Source organism: Drosophila subpulchrella, chromosome 2R, assembly GCF_014743375.2.
Source record: "Drosophila subpulchrella strain 33 F10 #4 breed RU33 chromosome 2R, RU_Dsub_v1.1 Primary Assembly, whole genome shotgun sequence".
Taxonomy (NCBI): domain Eukaryota; kingdom Metazoa; phylum Arthropoda; class Insecta; order Diptera; family Drosophilidae; genus Drosophila; species Drosophila subpulchrella.
In genome coordinates, this window is record NC_050611.1 from 16,070,168 (window position 1) to 16,083,131 (window position 12,964).

The 12,964-nt window shown below is 44.2% G+C and overlaps 3 protein-coding genes across 6 annotated transcripts; 1 reads left to right on the top strand and 2 right to left on the bottom strand.

Moving 5' to 3' along the window:
• Window positions 1-118: 118 nt before the first annotated feature.
• Window positions 119-765, bottom strand: LOC119549039. Its single transcript, XM_037856726.1, has 3 exons — window positions 631-765; window positions 350-550; window positions 119-286 (listed from the first exon to the last, which is right to left on the bottom strand). The coding sequence occupies exons 2-3, from the start codon at window positions 528-530 to the stop codon at window positions 219-221; spliced, it is 249 nt and encodes an 82-aa protein (XP_037712654.1). The 5' UTR covers window positions 531-550; window positions 631-765; the 3' UTR covers window positions 119-218.
• LOC119549038 (translation initiation factor eIF-2B subunit delta) lies at window positions 728-3,283 on the top strand. 3 transcript variants are annotated; one of them, XM_037856725.1, is made up of 5 exons: window positions 769-845; window positions 1,012-1,049; window positions 1,224-1,832; window positions 1,898-2,458; window positions 2,515-3,283. In XM_037856725.1, exons 2-5 carry the CDS (start codon window positions 1,020-1,022, stop codon window positions 3,196-3,198), a joined length of 1,884 nt encoding a protein of 627 aa, XP_037712653.1. In that variant the 5' UTR covers window positions 769-845; window positions 1,012-1,019; the 3' UTR covers window positions 3,199-3,283. The 3 variants fall into 3 exon arrangements, with proteins under 3 accessions (XP_037712651.1, XP_037712653.1, XP_037712652.1); XM_037856723.1 differs by lacking the exon at window positions 1,012-1,049 and having other exon boundaries at window positions 728-845; XM_037856724.1 differs by lacking the exons at window positions 769-845; window positions 1,012-1,049 and adding an exon at window positions 1,144-1,162.
• Window positions 3,284-3,479: 196 nt separating this feature from the next.
• LOC119549037 (myotubularin-related protein 6) lies at window positions 3,480-12,934 on the bottom strand. Of its 2 annotated transcripts, none has more exons than XM_037856722.1 (10): window positions 12,694-12,934; window positions 8,140-8,256; window positions 6,052-6,214; window positions 5,699-5,982; window positions 5,495-5,629; window positions 5,198-5,427; window positions 4,599-5,111; window positions 4,300-4,542; window positions 4,012-4,234; window positions 3,480-3,948 (listed from the first exon to the last, which is right to left on the bottom strand). In XM_037856722.1, exons 1-10 carry the CDS (start codon window positions 12,715-12,717, stop codon window positions 3,811-3,813), a joined length of 2,070 nt encoding a protein of 689 aa, XP_037712650.1. In that variant the 5' UTR covers window positions 12,718-12,934; the 3' UTR covers window positions 3,480-3,810. The 2 variants fall into 2 exon arrangements, with proteins under 2 accessions (XP_037712650.1, XP_037712649.1); XM_037856721.1 differs by lacking the exon at window positions 12,694-12,934 and adding an exon at window positions 10,658-11,124.
• Between the last annotated feature and the right edge of the window lie 30 nt (window positions 12,935-12,964).

Below are 12,964 nucleotides of genomic sequence, written 5' to 3' on the forward strand. Positions count from 1 at the left end.
GTTTATCTTTAAATCTTATTTAGGAAATCCGACATATATATTTTAGTGTTATAGCAGCGTAGTAAGACCGTATTTGGCAAGTGTTTTTTTAAGGAGATTTATTTATTAAAAGTCCATCTAACCTCGAATCAAATCATTTATTCGCCGATTTCACGTTAAATCCAACACAAACCGCTCTGAAATGTTGATGCAACAATTAAGACTAATTTAGTGGCCTTCTAGTGGTGCTCGGCATGCTCCTTGGCCTGGGACTCGGCCCATGCCTTCTTGTTTTCGGGGGAGTTGGCTGAAATAGGCGGAAATATGAGATTAACAGGGATGTAGTTTAGTTAACCGACATTAAACGCACCCAATTTGCTGATCTTGTAGAACACGGGCACGCAGGCCACGGCCGCAATGAAGTAGTAGCGCCAGATCCACTGGTTCTTGATGTAGTGCTTGATGGGGAATTGGGCTATCTTCGCCGAGAAGGTGTACGGATAGCGCATGGGGCGTCCGGCGGGTTTCTCAGCAGCAGCTTTGTCGGCCATGGTAGTCGGTGATTTCGTAGCTGTGATGGGTCGATGCAAAAGATTTCAATTTATGCCAAAAATTATGTAATTTTCAGCAGCGGCAGGCGAACATACGTACCTCACAAATAAAAGACAGCTATGGGAATGCCAACTTGACAGGCTAAAGAAGCACTAAAAATGACAGTGGATTCCTGCCCTGTGGCAACGCCAGCCATGTGTTTACCACTGCCTATCGAAACAGTTATCGATTCACTTGCAGCACTACAGCTGGTAGACTTTTTTTGCCATCGTGAGCAAAACTTTGAAGTTATTTTAATAATTAAAAACAGTAAGGTAAGGGTGTGGTTACTGCAAAAATAGTTAACGCTTTACCCCAACTTTATGCTTACCAAAATCCCAAAGATCCAGCCTGCAACTTAGTAGGCCCGCCAGAGAAGTCTTAAACTTTAACCTTTCACATCCTTATTCCACTGAAATTGCCTTGTTCTCTCTTTTCAAGCTTGCAAAATGGTTTTAACTAGCGAACAGGTGCCACAGGTAGCTAGCCTCACTCACCTGAGTGAAAATCACTTATAAAACCAAGTACCAATTGCCGAAAATTTGCCTTTTCATTTTGCATGTCTTCCGATTTGTTTCTACATTGGATCTCTGTAGTTTAATAACCTTTTATGATCCTAATCAAAGAACTAACGATGTCTTCCCAATCCACAGACTCAGGTCCAGATATTGAAGAGCAAACACAAGAAGCAACGACAACGCAATCGACCGCGCAACAAACGAAATCGCCTGGAAGATAATCATATAACGACTTCGGAGACCTCAACTACCGATTCTGCTAGTGCAATGCCAGGAACTCAGGATGCAGTGGCCCCGGAGAAGACGCGGGAACAAGTAATGGCCGAGAGAGAGGCGAAAAAGCTGGCCAAACAGGCCAAGAAACAGAATAAGCCTCCCACTCCTGCCACTCCCGCTACTCCCGCTGCTCCGGCCACCAAAATCATCACCGAGGTGGAGCAGACGACCATCACCACCAAGCTGACTACCACCACTACAACAAAAGCCCAGGAGAAACTGGATTCACTTGCTCTAAAGACAGCTCCGCCTACGGTGGCAAATGGAAAGGATGCGGAGGCGGGTGAAAAGTCACGGGAGCAGATTAAGGCTGATCGCGAGGCCAAGAAGGCGGCCAAAAAAGCTGGCAAGGGAGCTGGAGCCAAAGTGGAGGACACCACACAACGTTTGTCTGATCTAAAAGTGGCGGATAAAGCTCCAGTTCCAGCTAAAGCAGCTGCTCCAGCCACAGAAAACGATCTGGAAAAGGTGGGAGCCCTTTAAACTCTAATTCCGCACAAAGCTTACATTATCTGTTACTCTTATTTTCACAGAAAAAACCAGCCCTTAGCAAAGCAGAAAGGCGCGCCATTCAGGAAGCTCAGCGGGCAGCCAAGACCCAAGGACAGGCTAAAAAACCACAACCAGCTGGCAAAGCTCCTCCCACCGCTGCTCCCAAGGAGCCCAAGCGGGAGAGCGTCTCCCCCTCAAAAGCGGCCACAAGCAGCTCACCCAGCAAGTGTCCAGCGAGCACTCCAAGCGGAGAGTGCCGGGTAAAGCTGTTCAACCACCTGGTTTGCGCCAAGGAAGACAGCCAGTTCATCAACGATCCGCTCGTGCATCCGAGCATAGCGCGTCTGGGTGTTCAGTATGCCAAGCGCACGGTGGTGGGTTCCAATGCTCGATGCATCGCCTTCCTGCACGCCCTGCGCCAGGTTGTTCACGATTTTGAGACGCCCGCCAAGAAGGAGTTTGGTCGCAGCTTAGACGCTGCTGTGAAACACCACGTAGACCACCTGCATAAATGCCGACCATTAGCTGTCTCCGTATCCAATGCCTACAAACAGTTTAAGAACCAACTAACACAGTTACCAGCAGATATTCCAGAGACGGAGGTAGGTTTATCAAAACAAATAAGATGATTCCTTAATAAGTCTAATTAATTCAATAGCTAAAGGAGCTCCTCGGCCATTTCATCGATACTTACATTGAAAATCAAATCGGTAAGGCTGCCCAAGCAATCAGCGGATTCCTGCAGGAGAAAATCACCGACGGCGATGTGCTATTGACCTTTGCCTGCTCCTCCCTCATCCAGTTCATCTGCGAGGAGGCCAAGCGGCGAAAGGTGGCCTTCCGGGTGATTGTCGTCGATTCCCGGCCCGGTTGCGAAGGTCAGGAGATGCTGCGCCGACTGCACGCCTTTGGAATCCCATGCACCTACGTGCTGATCAACGCCGTGGGTTATGTAATGGCGGAAGCCACCAAGGTTCTGTTGGGAGCGCACGCCCTGCTTGCCAACGGCTATGTGATGGCGCGCACAGGAACTGCCCAGGTGGCCCTGGTGGCCAATGCCCACAATGTCCCCGTGCTCGTGTGCTGCGAGACGCACAAGTTTAGCGAGCGCTTCCAGACGGACGCCATCGTCTACAATGAGCTGAGCGATCCAAACCAACTGGTGCGCGGCGACAAGTGCCAGCTAAACAATTGGAAGGCCAAGGGCAAGCTGATGCCCCTGAACCTCAACTATGACATTACTCCGCCGGAGCTGGTGAGTGCGGTGGTCACCGAAGTGGCCATCCTGCCCTGCACCAGTGTGCCGGTCATTCTGCGCATCAAGCCGGACATTGGCTACTAAATCAGACTTCTTCGATCGCTCAGTGTTCCACTCGCAGTTGTTGAATAAATAATTTTTATTACACTTTGATCAAATCGATAAACAAGTTTGCATATTTTTCATAATTTACGGCTGTTTCTCGCAAGTTAACGCTAGTGGAATATACTGGATGCCGGGGACCGCTGCTTCAATGGAGGGCTAAGCCCCAAGTGTCTGTACATTCTCATTCCCGCCAATTTTTCGGAAACTATAGATCTTTTAAGCGGTCCCCTTTGAATCTACAAATTAGCTTTCACATGTAATTTACATTTATAATTTGCATTTAATTGTACTTGCTCTTGTGTGGGAGTGATTGGCAAATTAGTCGCTCTAGATTCTAACAACAAAATACAGTTTTGTGCCCGACTTATAGACTACGACGATGCCTGGAAGCCAATCGCTAGTGGATTGTATTGGTTTTACTCTTTTGATATCCATTTGCAACAACTTGAATGAGCTTCTATAAGCAGCTACAGCTACAAATGCAACAATAAATACACACAATATAATTAATAGAGTTTCCATTTCAATCGCACACGTTGCCTGCTGCCCTCATCCCTTAACAATATTCCTTCCCTGATCCTGTCATCCTCCCTACGGGCTCTGCTTTTGCATCTGCCGGAAGCAGCCTCGGCACACCGGCACCGGCTTTCCACTGTCGTGTCCTGGCAGAGCCACATTCTTGTCTATGCAGCGCTCGCAGAAGATATCCCCACAGCGCCAGCAATGTGTCTGTTTGGGGATTAAGAATTGTATATAATTTTGCTGTGTATAATGGCTTTCCGATCCACCCACCTTTTTGCTGAACTGATCGAAGGGCGTGGAGCAGGAGCAGGTGGTCACGTTGCGCATGGGCTTCCAGTCCACGGCCACGGAGTTGATTTCCTCGGGCAAGGCCTGCGGCGGACTGGATTGTTCGGCATTGAGGGAAAGATTGGCAAAGGACATGTTGCTGGCCTTCAGCGGATGATCATCATCGGCAGCCGACAGTTCGCTTAGCTTTTTATCATAGTTGTATCTGCGGGGAAGCAAGGATTTTATTAGTATGTATTAAGGATTATCATTCCAAGACGTATCCCTCACTTGTTATCATTGATTTCGTTGCTGGAGACCTCCTTGCTAACCTTTGCCGTGGTGCTGGTGGCGTCCTGCAGTTTCTTGGCCGACTTGGAGATGTAATTCTTGAAGCTGGCTATGCGCTTGGTCAGATGCTGCACGTGATCCTCCAGAGAGTTGCAGTGCTCCTTGCTGTCGAGCAGCAGGTCGCCCAAAGGCTCCCGCGGATGGATGCCGCTCTCGAAGCGACTATACATGCCGCGCCAGAACCTGTTTGGAATTGCACACATTAAACAAGGTTTTTGGTGACCCAAAGCAATCCCTACTTGATGCACTGCGGTGCCAGGTTGGCCTTAATTGTGTCGTCCACATTGGGCTTGTACAGCGGATTAATATACTCGTTCAGGTGGTTGGCCATGAAGCCCCAAAGCGAGAAGGTGCGCTCGGCCAGCTTCAAGTCCAGGCGATCCTTCTCGCAGTTGCCCACAAAGGTGCCGAATTGACAAGAGTGCACATGATCGTGCAGGATCAGCAGGAATCGCTCGTTGAACTCGAAGGACTCGCTGCGCTGCGACATCAGCTGCCATGTGCAGTCCAGGAACTGTGTGAAGATCGGCGACACCTCGCGCGCGTCCGTCTGAATGTGCCCGCAGCGCTCGCTAAACTTGTGCCCGAAGGCCAGCCAGTCCTTCTCGATCAGCGCCTGGAAGCCCTTGATGGTCCGGTAGTAGGGGTTCAGCATGAGCTGGGCCAGCGAGCAGACCTGGGCAGTTCGGTCCCAGCCGTCGGAGCAGTGGACCACCACCGAGACACCCTTGTCCACGGCGTTGGCGATGAAGCTACATGGTTAGAGAGGGAATTGTTGGTTTAATTTAATTCAACCAACCATTTTCTGGTTTGCTGAATACATATTCATTTCACTCACCTCGACGTGTCCAATATGGAGCGAATGTGCTTCAGCCAGCCGGATGACTCCAGGGCATTTAGGAAGGCGCTCATGGTGGGCGACTTCTGTTCGCAGGCCTCCAGGACTTTTTGCAGACTGGCGCGCTGAACGTGAATGTTCTCGATGCCGAGGAAGTGGAATTTGATGTTCTCGTAGAAGGCCTCGTTCTCGTATCCCTTGCCGGCGGCTCTGTTGGCCATCGCATTAATCTGCAGACAGCGTAAATGGATTATTTGCATGTGCCAAGCCCCCTCAGGGGATTCTCCTGTCACTCACCCGTGGTCGTGTGTCCACCACATACATGTAGTCCGTGTTGGAGTTCGTCTTGCGTATGGCCTCCAGCATTTGCTCATCCTCCAGACAGCGGGCACTGAATCCGGACAGCGGCTGACTGCAGCGGCAGATGGAGGCCTAAATTAAAGGTTTATTTTAAGGGATATAAGGATTCAATATAGTTTATTTAAGCAAGGTAAGCCCCACCTTGTTGTTGTGCAGATATGTGAGCGCCGGTAGGCGCCCCTTCGAGCGGAACCGCGAACTGCTGATGAGCATCAGCGTGGTGGCCTCCTTGGGCACGTATATCTGACGCGGATAGGTGTCGCACAGCTCGTACTTCTCGTTCATCGAGCACAGGGTCCAGGCCTCGTTGGGCACCAGCATGTGCTTGAACTCGGCCTCCAGCTTGAAGTAGTCCCAGCCGGCGTTCTTGGGGAAATCATCCTTGTTCGGCTGGTAGTTGAAGCAGTACAATTTGTTGATGGACACTGCCCGCGGGAAATGATTGTGGTTTTATGAGTGTGCAACCGGATTTTGTTTGGTTTGTAAATTCCTACCCGGCTGGAAGAGCTTCAGCAGCGAGGTGTAGACATCGTGGCACTCGGAGTCCTTGGGAATGACGAATGTGACCGACAGGAAGGTCTTGCAGCGGATGAGCAGCGGCGATCCTGTCGTGCTTAGAGGAAGCTTCTCAATACTGGCCACGTGCATGTGGAGGATCTGAAAAGAAATGGTATCATATGAGATTTTATTTTACAATTTTTTGTATTTCTTAACTGCGCAGATAAGTATATCCCAATATAATTTAAATTAACACATTTTAAGTTCGTTGCAGTGAAGTAGAGTGAAATATTTTATATAAAAGTATACCTTGATATACTCTTGATATTTGCTCTCTCTTTTAATTTGATAGAAATTCAGAAGAGAGAAAATCAAAGAAATACCACATCTCAATATCAAATTTTCATATTCATTGGTAAAATTTGTAATTTCATATTGAATTATTCATTGGTAAATAAGAAATTTAATAAATGTACCAACGAAATGCCATTCTTCAATATCAAATTTACATTATTCAATAGTTAAAAACGATTAGAAACAACAATTTTTCAATACGACATTTCGTCAAAATGAAACAAAATGAATTTTCAATATCCAATTTACATTACTAATTGGTATTTTTTCCTGTGTAGGACCTACCTACACTGTAGGTATCTTTTAATAATAATGTAAAATAATAAATAGGAAAACAATAAAGTAAAGACTGGATTATTTTTCCAGCCACTCAGATGATTGCTACTTATGACTTGTGCTCCTTTGTGAGTGAAGCAGTCAAGAATTCAGCTTATGGCCGTGACTTCGCCCAAGGCTGCCTGCTCTTATGCAACGCTCGAGAAACCCCAACCGAACTCTACTTACTCCCCCCTTCTGGACATCCCAACTACGTGCCTGGACAGAACTGCTTTCGCCACTAAATAATTGATGCGCCCCAGTGGCGGGCAGTAAAAAGAAAGGCAGAGAAAGTCAGGGGCGGTGGGTAGAAAGGGGACAAGTAGCTGTAGCTTATGAGGAACTAAGCAACCAATTTTCAATGGCACAGAAAATCGATATCTCGCTGCTTTTCACACCCTTTCACTCGTTCTGCTCCTAAGTGTTTTTACTTTTAATTAACCACTTTGTGAGGTGCCTGCAATTGCCACTCATTCGGAATCGAGGTGGATCCCATGGATACGAAGCTTCTGGGGCACTTGTGGCACTCGGATCCGCCAACTTGCTCTGGGGAGTGCATAATTAATACAATTTGGCGGGGGCAATTAAAATGCAATGCTTGCCTGCTTCCGGGGCGAAAACCGAAAACCGCGTTACGTATACGCAGTGGGTAACTCACACGAATGGCATAATTAAATGCATTTACTGGCACTTACATGCGCTGGGATTTGAGCAGTTAAACTGCTTGGTGTGTCAAAGGATATGAGCTGGATTTTAGCGCTAAGCCAGGGCCGCTTATTGTCGCATTATCCTTTCAATTTCGCAAGGAATAATCGCACTAAGCTGCTACAGCTTTTCCTGGCTGTTTTTTTCTTTTTGAATTTAAACAGCTTTCCAGCTGCATCAAGGAATTATGCTCACCCGTGTTGGCCGTGCAATTAACACACAAAAGCCGAACGAATTCAATTTGTATGTGTGCAATGGGGCGTATACGCAACACGCTGGTGCAAACATGCTTTTGTGTGTGCCAGATTGCAGAAGGCGAATTAAATTCCTCGGGTAAACATGCAAAACTTAAAGCGAGTGCTGGAAACACGCTGGGAACTTGTTAAAAGAAACTTTTCCGCACTCATCCTGGGCATCATTTGGGCGGAAATGCAGAGGACCTCAGTCTTCAGCGGGGCTTTAAACTTTCTGACAGCTGCGAGGTCGGTGCTAAACCGAAAAGAAACCCATTTGAGCACGTTCGCCAGAAGGAGACTTATTTGCGAGCACAAAGGTGACTCACTTAAACGTTTTGTGGGCCACGCAAATAAACATTCGCCACTCTAACTGAGAAAGTTCTTGGCTAAACAATGAGGTCTTTTTCAGTTCCTGTTGGCTCCTTCTGTATTGATGATGTCATTAGGAAGGGGGAAGGAAGCATTCCAACTTACCCAGGTCTCCTTGTTGCTGTCGGGCTCCACGAAAATCAGATGGGTGGCCGTCAGATAGAGGGTTCCCACCGTGGGATTTTTGGTATTGTAGCGATCTATCATCCGCACATTTTCCACCTGCACAAACAGAAGAAGGAGAGAGAGTAATGGTTACAATTTTGTTTAAAATATACCATCTTTCACTATCAAATTTACATTATTCCGTAGAAAACACAACATTTTCTTTCTGTAACAGTCATGGCCATACCATTTTTCAGTATCAAATAAACATTATTTAATGGCAAAAGTACTACGTTTAAATTATCTCCCTGTGTAGGTGGGTGTCTTATAATGTAAGGATGATGGTGGTTACCAAAGTAATAGAGTAAAGTGGTGAGAGCTGGATTAATTTTCCAGCTACTCGGATGATTGCTACTTATAACTTGTTCACCCGCACATTTCCCACCTGCACAAACAGAACAGAGTGAAAGAAAAATAGTTACAATTTGGTTTAAATTTCTGCTGCTTTACTTCAGCCTGTGCCCGCTGACGTCAATGGAATCCATATAGTTTGTTGAAATCCCACTCGTATGCTCACATTGCATACGATAAAAAATAAACTGCATTGACACGAAAGGAGAAGGAAAGTTTTTCAATCAACTTTCAGCGAATCCCCGGCTGCTGCGCAAAAAACAAGTCATCAAACATTCATCAAAGCTCGGGATATGTTAACTTTAAATAAGTAAGGGGGCCATTGCGGTTAGTTGGTATATTAAATAAATAAAATAAAACCGTCGGCTGGCCAGCACATTTATTCCTTTGATGGTCCTTCGAGAGCGGTTCACCCATCCCATCCTGTATAATCACTTCCCTTTTGCCGTTTAGCCAGCGGCTGTTTTTTTTATTGCCCAGAGGGCCTACATATTCCGTGTCCCGAGAGCTGCTCATCATCGGACTAATTTCCTTTCATGTCACTTAGGCTGAGGGCTTTGTTTGAGCCGGGTCCATTGTCGGGATAGATAAGGTTAGTTAGTTGTCTGATTTAGCCAGTGGGAGTTCATTACTCTCGCCCAGCGGGCAGACAATTCAATTTAACATGCAAATTACAGCGGCTTTGATAAAAGGAGGCATTCAAGAGAGGTCAAGGCAATCTACCTTTTTAACTTTTAAGGAAATGGTTGTAATATTTTTAAGTTCCTTTTATACCTCTTTGAAATATAAATAACGTCTGTCTAATCATGTCGAAATATCATTATTTAGATATTTTTATAAAATTCAGCAAGTTATCATTTTCATTATATAATAAACTTTCTTTAAATGTGCTCTTTAAATTATGGATTTAATGTCGGTTGAATTAGCTTAACGAACAATCGAACTCTAATCATTTTAATCCGTGAGTGCATACACGTGTATTAAACTTGATTTATTTTAATTAGATTGTATAAGCCGAAGCTATAATATGGCTACCAGCTCGTGGGCTACGTGTCGTATACTTGATTTATTATAATAAGTTTATATTTTATCAGATAATGCCATGCATACTTTTTAATTTACCGAGCACTCATTTCGGTGGCCTTCTAGAATATTAAAATAGATATAAGCAAATAGAACTGCTTTGTATGCAAAACGAATTTGTAATGCATTTAAATGCCAATGTGATCTTTTATAATATTCAGTCTAAATTTATAATATAAAATCTATTACTAAAATATTTGCCATCATGATAAATTGAATATTATAATCTTGGATAGTCTCTTCACAAGTTGAAATATCTAAACTTGTTGATGTTTTAGCTTAAAAATCTTACCTTAACCCAATTTATAAGACATTGTAAATGTTAAAGGTATCAAAATCGTACCGAAATCTTGGCAGTAGTCAGAATTCTTGATATATTAGATTACATATAAGCTAAATTGCCGTCTTTTTATGCTAAAAGTTTTGTACAATAAACTCCTAAGTCAATGACATATTTGTTCTCAACTTGTCCCCCTGAAATAGTTCCAATACTGATAAATTGACTATTACAATCTCGGTTTATTATTCGAGTGTCCCCTATATTATCTCATAAATCCATTTATACGACACTGAAGATGAAGTATCCTAACCCAACCTTGTCAGTTGTCAAAGGGCAGTTCACGGTGGCGAATACTTGATGTACGAGTACAATTTGCCACCCGGTGGCAGTTGCAACTGCGACTTTGATGGAAAAGCCATCCCATTAATTGCCCGAGCTGCGGACTCGAGTGTCCTGCTGACAATGCAACAATCTGTCAGCCATTGTGGGTGGCCAAAGGGAGTGATTGGATTGTGGTGACGCACATGGCGCCCGGATGCAGTCAGGACTGGCAAGGACTGGCTCCTCCATATACATGACCCAAATAGGAAATGCTTTTTGGGGGAGGCAGCACATTTGGGGCCCCCCAAAACATATTGGCGATTTGCATATTTTCCGGCCACTAGCCGGTGGCAATGCGTAAAACGGAAAATTAGTTGGATTTTCCTCGAAGTGATTTGCATAAATGGGGGTGAGAGGGTATACCTTCTTGAGCACACTGTTGCCATTGTAGAAGACCGGAGCCTCGTTGAACTCCTCCTCGATCCAGGACACCACCTTCTCGGAGACGAAGGGCGGCACGGGCACGCCCCACAGCCTCTTGTTTCCGTCCGGCGGTTCCTCCGACTCCGGCGAAATGTTGTCAAAACTCAGGCGGAGGGCGGAGGTGGGGGACAATTGGCGCTCGATCTCGTTGAACTTGTTCATGAATCGGGTGAAGTCCATTATTGGCTGGATGGTTTATTGATTTTGCATCAGCAACACCACAACAGCAAATCAAATGGAATTTGCCAAGTGTGGGTGAAATAACTTGGGGACTTTCACTTTTCGCCTGCCACACAGACGCGAAACTCGAAATGTACACTGTAAATTAATGGGCCCTTTTTGTGTGAGTTTCCTATGCGAATATGTGTGCGGATTTCTGATGGAAAAGCGCGAAGTGCTCCCGTCGAGCGTTGGAAAAGAACTCAAATCAATGTGAGAAGTGCGCGCGCTTAAAAGCAGGCAATGCTTTTGTGTTGGGGAATTTCTAGAAAGGGAAATTCTCTCTTTTAAGGCGAGGAAGAGTTGGGAAAAAGGAGACTGTTTGGTACATTTGAATACTCTGTAAGGAGTGAGGTGCCATTACTGAATACTTCAATAAACAAAAACATTTGTAACATTAAATTTCAAATAAATGCTGAAAAATAAACTTTTCAAATGGGATAAACTTTTAACTTGAACTCAGTATAAAAGTATATAACTTTAACAGTCGTCAACATGGGATATATTTTAATTTTTCTGGAAACCCCATATTAATTTTTAAAAAACGCTAGAAAATAAATATTTCAAATGGGGTAAACTTTTTGAACTCAGTATAAAAGTATAAAAAACAGCATAAACCACATCCACATGTGAAATACTTTAATTTTCTTGGAAACCCCACATTAATTGTTAAAAAATGCTGGAAAATACATTTTTCAAATGCGATAATCTTTTTGTACTCAGTATAATAGTATAAGAAACAGCATAAATGTATGATAACTTTAACAGTCATCCACATGTGAAATACTTTAATTTTTTGTTGGAAACCCCATTTACCAACGAATTATATTTTTTTATTTATTATCACATAACCAATGATTTCAGTAGGCTTTCAGCAATCTACAGTGCTTCCGTTTAACAACTTATTTGAATTTCCAGTTTCTAAAATTTTATATAGGCCACCTATTATACAGCCAAAGATTATCTGAGTTTGGAAGAATATTCTTTTGTTAATATTTTATAAATTTAGCATTACAAAGGTTACTTTAAAATTGAGCTGGTCAGGATTTCAATTGCGAAAATAACAAGTTCATCTTTTTTATATTTAAAAATAAAACTATTCACTACATATCGTTTAAAAAGTAATTGTTTATAATAGGAAATTAAAGAACTAAAATATCCAACAAGATTTTGGAGTCACAAACATTACGATAATTTTGGTGATGTGGGAAAACTTCAAGGCAACTGTCGACCCCAACACGAATCTAGTTAAATAGGCCACGTCAAAGGGCGGGATACCATCACATAAACATCCCCTAAGGACGGATTGGATGCTGAGGGAACTCTTTCGTAGATTTGGATGAACGACTTTTTCACGGTTAAAAATTGGCTCTCGCAGTGCGCCTGTGTGGGTGTAAATTAGATTGAATTTACTGGAAAGAGAGCGGGGTCAAAACCTATTTACTTTTGCATTCTATGCGCATGTTTTGGTTCCATATTAAAAGATGTGAATCGGGAACTGGGAATGGGAGGGTTTTTTAAGAGGTAGGAGCTCCCCGCAAAGGAACTACATATGTGTGTGGGGGCGGAGTAGCCGGTGGTTTTCTCACGGCCCCAGGTAAAAAAACCCATTCCATCGATTTTCGAACTGGCCAGCCCCCCAAATCGGATGAGTCACAATCCTTTCACCGCATCCCAGCCAGGTGTTCCAAAATGATGGCCGTGTAATGACCCTGACTGCAGTTAACCCTATCGCATTGATTAAGTTGATAACTAACCTTGGCGAGCTTTATTTCGTCCATTGTTTACGTTTTGATTGGGTTTTCCTGTTGCTGCTGAACCCTATAACACTTTTCCTAAACACTCTGCACTAACTTGCCAACCGGTTCGCAAGCTCCCTCAAAAGAGCCTCGTTAATTTGGTTAAAATGCACTCGTGCTTTCTATTTTATTTGCATTTTTTTTATAATTATTCCGGAATAATAATAATTCTGCAAAGCGATAGGTCCAAACTAGGGGTGTGTTTAGGTCGATAGTAACCACCCCCGAA

Coding starts and splice junctions, on each gene's coding strand:
- LOC119549037 (XM_037856721.1), bottom strand. CDS start 10,897: ATGGACTTCACCCGATTCATGAACAAGTTCAACGAGATCGAGCGCCAA. Junction 5,428..5,494: donor TGGTGGACACACGACCACGG/GTGAGTGACAGG, acceptor CGCTGTCTGCAG/ATTAATGCGATGGCCAACAG. Junction 5,112..5,197: donor TCCATATTGGACACGTCGAG/GTGAGTGAAATG, acceptor CTAACCATGTAG/CTTCATCGCCAACGCCGTGG.
- LOC119549038 (XM_037856725.1), top strand. CDS start 1,020: ATGGTTTTAACTAGCGAACAGGTGCCACAG. Junction 1,050..1,223: donor CTAGCGAACAGGTGCCACAG/GTAGCTAGCCTC, acceptor CCCAATCCACAG/ACTCAGGTCCAGATATTGAA. Junction 1,833..1,897: donor CAGAAAACGATCTGGAAAAG/GTGGGAGCCCTT, acceptor TTATTTTCACAG/AAAAAACCAGCCCTTAGCAA.
- LOC119549039 (XM_037856726.1), bottom strand. CDS start 530: ATGGCCGACAAAGCTGCTGCTGAGAAACCCGCCGGACGCCCCATGCGC. Junction 287..349: donor CTACAAGATCAGCAAATTGG/GTGCGTTTAATG, acceptor CGCCTATTTCAG/CCAACTCCCCCGAAAACAAG.